The sequence below is a fragment of the Wolffia australiana genome, chromosome 5, assembly GCF_029677425.1.
Source record: "Wolffia australiana isolate 7733 chromosome 5, ASM2967742v1".
In the NCBI taxonomy this organism is placed as follows: domain Eukaryota; kingdom Viridiplantae; phylum Streptophyta; class Magnoliopsida; order Alismatales; family Araceae; genus Wolffia; species Wolffia australiana.
In genome coordinates this window covers 20,678,283-20,690,364 of record NC_135839.1, presented here as the reverse complement: position 1 = coordinate 20,690,364, position 12,082 = coordinate 20,678,283, and the positions used below count along the sequence as shown (strand labels likewise).

Sequence of the window (12,082 nt, the reverse complement as noted above, 5' to 3'; positions counted from 1 at the left end):
GGTTTTGAAGGTGCAAAAAAGGGTGTTCTTGGTGTGTTTAGTGCTTGGAGAAAGTCAACAGAGAAGTGGGGATGCTGATCTGCATGAGGAAAAATGTCTTTAACCCGGCAGAACATAAGGACCTAAGGTTAGTCTTTTGCCTTATATTGATCCATGTTAAACACATTCACTTAGGTATATCACATCCATTTCATCATCACTATCCGCCATCATCTATTACCAGCCATCATCATCATTCGACCGCCTACGTCACATATCATCTACATCATCACGATCCCGTCTCATGTTTTCCTCTCTATTCACCTAATAAATCCTAAACACTATCTTCCTCCATCTCATTCCTCACTCAACCCTTACATTTGCCTCCTTCATCTGTACGTCTCATCCCATCATCCATCCCATCTTCCCCTATCTCACTTTCTCATTTCTCTTGCTTCATTCACATTAAACTATCTACCGATCATGGTGATATTTGTCGTATTATTATTGAATAGTCATTATCCCCATCTCATCTCACCATGATGTAACACGACTTGGCAGGTTCGTCGGCTCGGTTTACACCACAGGAAGTGGATGGATATAATGCAGCGAGTGTATGATGCAGCTGTTAAACAATAAATAACACATCGGTTTCCACTGACTAGGACGAAAGACCGGTGGGATGACACGAGGAGTCTTGGGGCCGGGCAGGCTCCCAATGACCCAACGGATCTGCTAGAACACCAACGAAGAGAGGAGGCAATCACTGCCCATACGTGTCCCCAGCCATCGTCGATAGTGAACCTAATTCCGACACCCTGGAACATGTCCTACTCTCTAAGACGTGGCTAGACCTATGATATAATTCTCCGATTGAAGAGCGACAAGATTGGCACTGAAACATGTAATTAAGTCGACAAATAAAAGGGAATGGAGGGAAGAGGAGTGACCTGTGAGTTAGCTCCCAGACAAAGATAGGGCACTTGGGACGCCCGGCGTAGGGGGATCTGTCAGCAAATTCAGGCAGTGAACATTTGTTCTTCACGTACACGGCATGGTCAACGGATGGTCACCAGTGGACAAAAAAGAGAAGGCCCAAGGGGGCCCTACAGGAGAGGGGCGACCTTGGGGTTGGTCATGCACGACCGCACTTAAGCCCAAAGGGTGTCGGTGACCGATCAGGTCTCTTCCCGAGTGATGGGTTCGCCGGCGAGCGGCACTGGATGGTCGGGGTGAGTGGACATTTGTTCGCGGGCGATAGCGTGGAGCCGACGATCGTGATCGGCTGCTCGCGGTAACGGCCGTCATTCCAGCAATCTGTAGTGGCTGGAAGAGCTAGAGGGATGAAGGTCCGCGAGCAAAGAGGGGAGGGGCTGCAGCGAGGACCCAAGAGGCACGACCGAAGGTCAGAGGCACAAATGTCAGTGTTGATACCGTCTCAACGTCAACCACGATAGTCGTTATATGCAAACGATGGAGAGAGACTGGTTCCACCACGAGTGTGACCTGGCAAGCCACAAGCTGCAGGTGGAGGGCCTGTTACTGGTAACGGACATAGAGGTTGTCGACGGCGGCGGTGGCAGCTCTTCTCCTGGCAGCAGTATCATCTTCGCGGCGGTGAGCTAGTGGCGGCTGCCATGGTCGATCGAAGATCACATCCTCTGTTCTTCTCTAGAAAACTATGAGTTGAGTTGAATTTTCTCAAAGAGAGGGTGATAATTCACATAATAAACTCCAAATTCTATTTTGCAAAGTCCAAAGAGGCCATTAGGGCATACCATCCCTTATATAGGTAAGGGTGGTTGCCCTAATGGGCCACTTAGGGGAATTGTCCAACGAGAGACATTGCCCTAATGGTATGTATAAAACAAATGCAACACAAAACAAAGACACGGGGCACAAAACACAGGGTGCCATAATAGGTTCATAAAGGCCAAAATGCAGAAATAAACGAATTGTCGGGACCGATCGTCAAGCTGTGTATTTGAAGCTCGGGTCCTTTGCGTCGGCTCGGGCTCCACGACGCAGATGCTGGCTAGCTTGATCTGGAACTTCCCGATGGTCCTCCATCACCCCATCTTCATTTTATCGATATATCTTATCCTTTACATATCCCTTTTCGTCCTCTAAAAAAATCACCATATCAAGAGACTTATTTCTCTAAGATATGTTCCTTATGGAGACATCCCGTACACATCCACTATTTAGTACACTTAACGCGAGTATCAAGTTATAAATTTTATTGATAAAACTCAAATCAAGAACAACATAATTTCACAATAATTTTGAGTGTATAAACTGTCAAACCTGAATTCACCAATTAGTTAGTAATAATGCATAACAGGGAACATTGGATCGTGTCTCCCCCAATATATCTACTACCATGGCCATGGATTTAATGCATCTTCTTCCATAATTCAGTCTCCTCCTATACAGAGGGTGTGCCTCCCGTCTTAACCACTCAATTACCTTGTATACTTCTTACCATATCTTATCTAAAACATGTTTGAATGTGATGATTAAAGAGTCTTACGCCGTAGTCAATACATTGTCGTCCATGCACAAGATGCCCTTGCTGTCTCAGGTCAAAGGACCACTTATATGAGTGTCACCTGAATCAAACAGGGTTGGTGAACTCTTATGTATAATACAATTCAAGGATTTATACATATTAATTTGAATAACTCTTTCTTTAAAAATCAACCATAATATGTCCTTAGCGTCATCACATGAATGACCAAATGTTTAGCCATACTTAGGGTTGGATATTAGGAAAGAGGACCAATTTGACCGAACCGAACTGGGACTGTAGAGCCTCCATGTGAAGGTGGACCGATTAATGGGGCAGGTTTAGGTCCAAGTGTCAAATTGGACTGGAACCGGAAGTAAATTGTTAAATATTTTTTTAAAAATTCTAAAAAATATTAAATTCAACTCGCTGGAGAGTTGTCTATTAAGCACATCATTTCTGCCATATATCTGCCCATCCGTGGCACCCACATGATGTATAGGAATTCTTCTTTGAAGGCAGCCTACAAGAACCCATCAAAATTTCTTTCTCAACACTTTTTCCTTCTCCATTCAAATTGATAGTTATCCACAAAGGAAGGGAAGTGTGGAAGGAGAAAGACCTATAGAGGGAGATTGAGTGGGAGGGATGAAGAAGTGAAGGGAGGCAAAGGGGTTTTCATTACCAGCATATATTCAATGCACCCATCAATATAAATTTTATACTTTCCTTTCACATTGACTAGTCAACGTGAACAAATAGGGACTGGTCCAGACCCAGTGGGGACCAAACAATAACGAACTGGAACCAGAACAAACTTTAAGTAAGGTTTAGGTCTTTGTTAAAAACCCAGAGTGTACAAGGACTGTCAAACCCTAGCCGTACTTATTGTACAAGTATGATCTTATAGTGTTATTTTGTGTGTATATTTTCATGTATGCCTCAATTATTCATCGAATATGAATATTTAGAATACATCTATAAAGACTAGTTATCACTATATTATGATTTCATAATTCTAATATTGAACTAATTCATTGCGTATACGTAGATATCATTATAGCCATTACACGGGAATAACAATTAACATATGTTATTTTTATAAATTTAAAACATCTCATAAAAGTGTGATTCAGTTGAAGGCCACATAATATCCATCATTAGATCTATATTTAATGTAATATTTTAATACACAATCGATTTTTAGCAAAGAAAAAGTTATTAGGCTTTTAAACTTCATTAAGCTGTCAATTGGTTTAAATCAATTTATCTACGACATGTTAAATTTGTGTTGCTCGAAGAGATTCGTTTTGAGGAATCAATCTTTTGTGAATTCAATTGTGCTTAAAGTGATCAAATATTTATTTAATCTTTGGTTTTAAAGGTTCATTTTGATTAATTTTATTCCTCTACACAATTTTTTTAGACCATCAATCATGGCATGTAAGCTATCACAAAGGAATGCGTCGACACATCTAGAGCCCAGGCATTTGTGCTAGTAGAAATCAGATTTGTGCCATCCATCATGGTAACTATAATAGATAACTGGTGAATGATTTCTTCCTATGATAAAGATTATTCATTTACTGTGAATATCTATTTCTCAGAGCTAAAGTACACTAAGTTCTATATGATGAATGGTGCAAAGGTTATGATCATCATTTCATAAAATTATGGGTTGCACTCATTCTCCAAACAATTTTTGCAGAAAATTTTATGTGTTCAATTACATAGGACATAGCTTTTATAAAACTAAACAGTAAATTCTGCATGATACATCAATTAAGTTAGATAAGACATTAATATTTTTGTTTAATGTGGAATGTTAGTTTCATCCAAGTTGATAATCATTTAACATGTGAACGTGTAAGCATATCATTCTGATGTGATATAATTCATGAGTGTATGATTAGTTGTCTTATGAGCTGAATGTTCTTTGGAAACAAATCACAACTTAAACAATCCAATATTTGGATACGCACAAACTTTAGCAATATTGAAATAAATGATGAAAGCTACAATTTAAAGAGGTGTGAAATGAATGTGTTCACTAGGAATGTGAGAAAATTATAATCCTTCGATATATAATGATAATTGAGATTTGATGCAATTCAACTTGTTCATGCATCTAAAGAACTTGGGAGACAGTGTTAATTAAATTATGCTTTGAGAAATGAGCCGCTTAATAATTTGTTCTTATGCATGAATGAGACAATCAATGTTATAGGTTTAAGTTAATAATGCAAGTTCCGGTATTGATTATTGTAAATTTATATTTTCCACTCTGGAGCTGGAGAAATATAATGTACACATAGATATATGATTAATAGTTTATGACATTAAAGCACACAATCTGCTGTGCAATGAGTTTAATGAACTTATGAAATAATGATAATTTTATTGAAGAACCAAATTATTTGGGACTCGATGATTATTAGCCGTTGTAAGGAATCCAAAAGGTATGCAAATAAACTTAAATAATTTTTTTAATTTGCATATTTTTTAAATTAGTAACAGTATTTTCTGAAAAAATGTTCATTACATCTTCTACCTGCTGAACTTAGGAAATAATGACATGTATTCAAGGAATTCACTTATCAAAGGAGAGGGAGAGCGACTAAGAGATAGTGAAATCGATCATTTATATATTAAAATTAACCATAAGTATGAACAAATACACTACTCAATGATCAAGAGAAAGGGGGAGAATAGAATTAATACACATCTGGCTTTTCAGGCTTCCCATTAAATCCATGATCGTCTCGTGATAATCGATCTTGTGAAGTGATCAGATTTGATTAATCTGATCGTATCAGGTTTCCAAACGAACAGATCAATTCTTTGTCGAGGAGCCGGCGGAGGTGACGTTGCAATGGTGTTCTTGCGGCAGCGTTCTTTGTGGCTCCTCGCCAGATCACTCCATGCCCGTGTTTCTCTACAAATCGAGGAGGGATCGAGTGCTCGTTCTTCGATTATCTTGCCCATCTCGGCAAGATCTAAACAGCCCACCTTACACGGCTCCGAGAACAGTTCAATCTCCAAATCGGCGTTTTGGGAAGGTTTGAAGGGGCGCCGAGGATTCTGCGGCGGGTCGTCTTCCGAGGATTACAGCCAGGAATTGGACGAGATCAATCTCAAGTTTGCGGAGGCGCGGGAAGAGATCGAATCGGCGATGGAATCGAAGGAGACGGTGTACTTCAACGAGGAGGCAGATTGTGCTCGGGAGGCGGTGAAAGACGTGCTCCACCTGTTCGATGGATTGCTTGAAAGGCTTCCGGAGAAGGAGAAATCCGCTGTTCGGAGGTCGATGGGGCTTAAGATTGAGCAGCTTAAGGCAGAACTCGCGCAGTTAAACGAGTGATTCTAGGAAGGTAGAGTGTCTCTGTTCTTAACTCATTGGTTATTTGCGTGAACTTAATAGCATTAATCTTGGTAATCGTTTCAGTTGTCTTCAGTGATTGCTCCTGCTTGAAACAAATTCATTCGTTAATTGTTAAGGATGAATATTTGACATCGTTTAGGGGTTGGATTGTATTGAAAAATGCAGACCGATCGGTGTACGATCTGCAACGGGCATTGGGAAGAACTTGTTGAACTGTCTTAATTTCGTTTGATAATCTCAGTGCATTTTTTGGGTTTTCTAAGATATTCTTCCAACTGCCCAAATGGTTCGAATTTTGTTGGGGTTATTTTATGGTCTTTGTTGGGTTTCTAAAATTTATTTCTTCCTGGTATGTGTCAAGGTCTTCTCTTCGATAGCTAGAATGTGTCAGTTCTCAACTAAGGATAAGAAAAGCTGCAGCTGTTATTTATATTTTATTTATATTTCCAATCCAAAGAATGGAGAAAGGAAATTATTGATTGGGCATTTGTCCAGTCATGGAGAAGGCTTCCTTCTCTGGGTAAACTTTATGTCTTATATTGTCACAAGTTAGTGAAAGTTTGAGTTGCAATCTAATACAATTGAAGCCGTGTTAGGGTGTCAATTGCAAGATCAAGTGACAAACCTGATTCGCCCCTTGATAATCTGCCTCCAACTTCCCTCTTCTCTGAAGTTCAGCTACTTCCTGATGACCTTTCGCTCTGGTAGTGATAGTGGAATCCCAAACGTCGTCGTCGTCGTCCCAAACACTGCATTCTAGCCAATTGAAGCGCCACCGGGCGGAAACCGTTGACCTCCCTGATTCTTGAATCAACGCCAAAAAGCGTCCCTCCCTCACATCGTGCGCCTTGTGTCCTCTTCTTCAAAACCGTTATTCCCCTTATTGGGCCTGTCTTGGCCGTTCTTGATGGGCCGATACGTCGCCTATTAATCCTAAGTCGCCTCGTGTGGCCCCCTCACGTGACCACCTTCTATAATTCTCTATGTTGTTGGCTTAGGGTCATCTGCTGTTTGACCCTCATGTTGACCAGCATTGACTGCTGTCTTCCTGTTACACGCCTGGCTTCAATGGCCCCTTCTTCGACCTCTCTTATATTCATTGTATAGGACTGTATCACAATGCTCTCACATAGGCCTCCTAAACTGTTACCACTCTACCCCCGACGTACGTGAGGAGGAAACATAACCAATCCACAGGTGCAGATTCAAATCACACAACCAACCAATCTCTATAAATAAAGTGATACGGTGAAACAAAAGTGCAGCAAGAAGTTCGTGGCAGGATCGTTGTTGGCTGGAGACGTGGGAGATCCTCCTGGGCCAGCAGCAGGCTCTACCGATCCGGTTGGGCTGAGTTCTTATTTCTGATTCTTGTCCATTGTTCTTTCCCCACATCTGTTCTACCCTTGTACAACATCCAATGCTTGTAGAATATTACTACATTTGGAAATTTTTGAAGATCTTGATCTGAACATCTTCTCGATATCTGCCTCTCTCATATGGGCCTCCTAAACCATTGCCATATCCCAAAAGACTACACACAATAAAATAGATGCGGATCGTCTACACTCTGTAGTTACATTGAACTTTGCTGGAATTCAGTTTTTTCAACTGGTACTTCTACTTGTTGAAGATTGGCGTTCAGCTTTGATTCTTCTTTCCTTGAATAATTCACTTAAACAGTTCAACTGTGAAGGATCTTCATGCCCGTAGTGGCTTAAAATTCATCCATATGGCTTTGGATATAGAAAGCCACTCCAAATTGATGCTTGGCTTGTCTCAGTCTACTGTATGAGTTGTTGAGTTGCCCATCAATATGAGCGCTAAATCACATTTCATAATATTTTATTTTTAAAAATTATTTGTGTATGATCTTTTCAGTAACCTTTTCCTTTATTCACTTATGCTAAAATTACCGAAATGACAATATATATTTTAACGGTCTTTGTGTCATTCATCTATTAATAGACATTTTCTCATAGAAATTGATCCAATGATCAATATCCAATTAAAAAAAAAGAAGATATTTTCTCTTATTATTGATATTTTTTGAATCTTACCTTGCTGATATCGCATGCATACACAAATCGAATGAAACATAAAATGGAAGAATATTAGAAGAAAAGAAACCCTCTTGCTCAAGTTCTATCTCTCTTGATATGCTCCAAATATTAGTTTTTGTATCTCAATTATTGTCAACTTATCAAATGCCGTAAATGAAATTCGTTTTGCCCACAAAAAGAATTGCTTATGACATCAAAAATTGTAAGATTTAATGTAGGACCAAGTGAGATATTATTCTTAAACTAGAGACCTCAAAATGAGCTCAGAGATATCCTATGAATGTAAAACCTAGCTTTTACCGATTATTCTATACATCTGAGCTGCATTTGAATTTCGTGTCTATTATAGACACATTTTATTGCATGTATGTGCACATTTTACTACATTAGTTTTGGACAAGAAATAACTTTACCTAATCTAGGGTTTTCCATTAATAATTATATTAAGTGTCTGATTTCAAATATTAGCTTCTCACAACTTTTTCCAGGAATAAAAATAAAGATCAAACAAGAAAAATGTAAATTCGTGATAAAAATGTTCTATTTATTATTTTTATCAATCTAACCCAGTTATACTATTACATAAATATTATTGAATTAATATATTTTGAACATAGATATATAAGTAAATACATCTTGGATGTACTGAATTGAGATCGGAAACTGGAAAATACATATTTTGAAAGATACATAGAGAAAGATTAGGATCGTATATTGACAAGGGATATCAGATTTGTGAATCGACTTATGCAGATTCATTTATTTTTGGGATTTCTTGGAAAGAAAATAAAATAAAATAAAATAAAATTTTCACTTGATGCCTGGTACATAATTGATTTTGATACAGATTGAAATCGACACACAGAGATATTGAAATACAAATTGAGGTATATTATGTTTGATTATGTAACTACCAGAGAAAGGCATTAAACTCTTAGTGAACTATAGAGAAGTTAACTAAATAATAATACTGGTAAAAAGGGAAACTATGAAAAAAACCATGTAGTTTCTTGGAGAGAAAATAAAATAAAACAAGAGAAAATTTTCACTTGATGCCCGGTACATTATTGATTTTGATACAGATTGAAATAGACACACAGAGATATTGAAATACAAATTGAGGTATATTATGTTTGATTCTGTAACTACCAAAGAAAGGCATAAACGCTTAGTGAAATATAGAGAAATTAACTAAATGATAATACTGGTAAAAAAGGAAATTAACTATGAAAGAAAACATTTGGTTTCTTGGAGAGAAAATAAAATAAAACAAGAGAAAATTTTCACTTGATGCCCGGTACATTATTGATTTTGATACAGATTGAAATAGACACACAGAGATATTGAAATACAAATTGAGGTATATTATGTTTGATTCTGTAACTACCAAAGAAAGGCATAAACGCTTAGTGAAATATAGAGAAATTAACTAAATGATAATACTGGTAAAAAAGGAAATTAACTATGAAAGAAAACATTTGGTTTCTTGGAGAGAAAATAAAATAAAACAAGAGAAAATTTTCACTTGATGCCCGGTACATTATTGATTTTGATACAGATTGAAATAGACACACAGAGATATTGAAATACAAATTGAGGTATATTATGTTTGATTCTGTAACTACTAGAGAAAGACATAAACGCTTAGTGAAATATAGAGAAATTAACTAAATGATAATACTGGTAAAAAAGGAAATTAACTATGAAAGAAAACATTTGGTTTCTTGGAGAGAAAATAAAATAAAACAAGAGAAAATTTTCACTTGATGCCCGGTACATTATTGATTTTGATACAGATTGAAATAGACACACAGAGATATTGAAATACAAATTGAGGTATATTATGTTTGATTCTGTAACTACTAGAGAAAGACATAAACGCTTAGTGAAATATAGAAATTAACTAAATGATAATACTGGTAAAAAAGGAAATTAACTATGAAAGAAAGCATTTGGTTTCTTGGAGAGAAAATAAAATAAAACAAGAGAAAATTTTCACTTGATGCCCGGTACATTATTGATTTTGATACAGATTGAAATAGACACACAGAGATATTGAAATACAAATTGAGGTATATTATGTTTGATTCTGTAACTACTAGAGAAAGACATAAACGCTTAGTGAAATATAGAAATTAACTAAATGATAATACTGGTAAAAAGGAAATTAACTATGAAAGAAAACATTTGGTTTCTTGGAGAGAAAATAAAATAAAACAAGAGAAAATTTTCACTTGATGCCCGGTACATTATTGATTTTGATACAGATTGAAATAGACACACAGAGATATTGAAATACAAATTGAGGTATATTATGTTTGATTCTGTAACTACTAGAGAAAGACATAAACGCTTAGTGAAATATAGAAATTAACTAAATGATAATACTGGTAAAAAGGAAATTAACTATGAAAGAAAGCATTTGGTTTCTTGAGAGAAAATAAAATAAAACAAGAGAAAATTTTCACTTGATGCCCGGTACATTATTGATTTTGATACAGATTGAAATAGACACACAGAGATATTGAAATACAAATTGAGGTATATTATGTTTGATTCTGTAACTACTAGAGAAAGACATAAACGCTTAGTGAAATATAGAGAAATTAACTAAATGATAATACTGGTAAAAAAGGAAATTAACTATGAAAGAAAACATTTGGTTTCTTGGAGAGAAAATAAAATAAAACAAGAGAAAATTTTCACTTGATGCCCGGTACATTATTGATTTTGATACAGATTGAAATAGACACACAGAGATATTGAAATACAAATTGAGGTATATTATGTTTGATTCTGTAACTACTAGAGAAAGACATAAACGCTTAGTGAAATATAGAGAAATTAACTAAATGATAATACTGGTAAAAAAGGAAATTAACTATGAAAGAAAACATTTGGTTTCTTGGAGAGAAAATAAAATAAAACAAGAGAAAATTTTCACTTGATGCCCGGTACATTATTGATTTTGATACAGATTGAAATAGACACACAGAGATATTGAAATACAAATTGAGGTATATTATGTTTGATTCTGTAACTACAAGAGAAAGACATTAAACGCTTAGTGAACTATAGATAAGTTAACTAAATGATAATACTGGTAAAAAGGGAAACTATGAAAAAAAACATGTAGTTTGGTGGTAGACTTAAAGAGAGCTTAAGTAGAGATAGTCAACTAGGTGAGAAGTAAAAATAAGCCATGGTGTTTATTTAAGGAAAAGGTATAAGCAGAAGGGTACTCATAAGGACAAGATTTTTGTTCCTAGGTGTGGAAGACTAGGTGGCAAAGCCAGACACACTAGATCTCTTTGTCCCGAGAAAGATCTTGTTATTTGTGTACTTTATATTTTTTAACCTGCTTACAAGGCCAAGGGATTTGTGGGCTAGACTATTCGTAGGCTAATAAACTCCAAGTTAGATAGAAAATTAGGTCATTGTTGAGATTGAGTTTTAACCAATAAAATTTATAAATAGTTGCTCACTCAATAGTTATATATTGTGGACGTGTACATGTCGTCTCTACAGTAAACATTTCTTTGGATTTCACTATCTCTAGATAGTGATCGGGTAAGGTAAGAAGTGATACGTATACAGTTGGAGTGATGGGGGACCATCACACTGACCAAGCCACGGTCCACCAGCGGACAACCTCGTGCAGTTTGAGCCAACGTCCTCGACCCTGGCTCAAGTACTCGACATCATCAATGACTGTGAGCTATGCATTTAGTTTCATGTATTTCTATATTATGAACGATTCGGATTAGGCTGCCATGTTTTGGGCTCGTCCGTAGTCATTTTCTTTCACGCTAATTTGATGTATGTTTCAGGGGAAACCACGTCAGGAGACGGTTTCCCCTATTTCGGCCCCACTTGGGCATCCTCCCTCCTGTATATAAAGGGATGCCATGCCCAAGGAGCCACTTGGAGTTTAATTGAAAAAAGTGAAAGTTCATTTCGATTGGGCTCCCGCCTCCCCCCTTTGGGAGATTATTTTTACAGTTTTCTAGCCTAGCATAGATCATGGGAATTGCCTGCCACGATGCCCTGCCCACGTCGAGAATCCCGTGGAGGAACCTGATAACTTGCAAATTAACATGATTAATTAGTGGATTTTACATTATATTTATGTGTTTTAATGACTATATT

At 36.9% G+C, this 12,082-nt stretch overlaps 1 protein-coding gene across 2 annotated transcripts; it reads left to right on the top strand.

The window, feature by feature from the left end:
• Positions 1 to 5,174: 5,174 nt before the first annotated feature.
• On the top strand, positions 5,175 to 6,134 carry LOC144703806 (embryogenesis-like protein). Of its 2 annotated transcripts, none has more exons than XM_078576072.1 (2): positions 5,175 to 5,859; positions 6,036 to 6,134. In XM_078576072.1, exon 1 carries the CDS (start codon positions 5,361 to 5,363, stop codon positions 5,847 to 5,849), a length of 489 nt encoding a protein of 162 aa, XP_078432198.1. In that variant the 5' UTR covers positions 5,175 to 5,360; the 3' UTR covers positions 5,850 to 5,859; positions 6,036 to 6,134. The 2 variants fall into 2 exon arrangements, with proteins under 2 accessions (XP_078432198.1, XP_078432196.1); XM_078576070.1 differs by having other exon boundaries at positions 5,934 to 6,134.
• Positions 6,135 to 12,082: the final 5,948 nt, after the last annotated feature.

Coding starts and splice junctions, on each gene's coding strand:
- LOC144703806 (XM_078576072.1), top strand. CDS start 5,361: ATGGTGTTCTTGCGGCAGCGTTCTTTGTGGCTCCTCGCCAGATCACTC.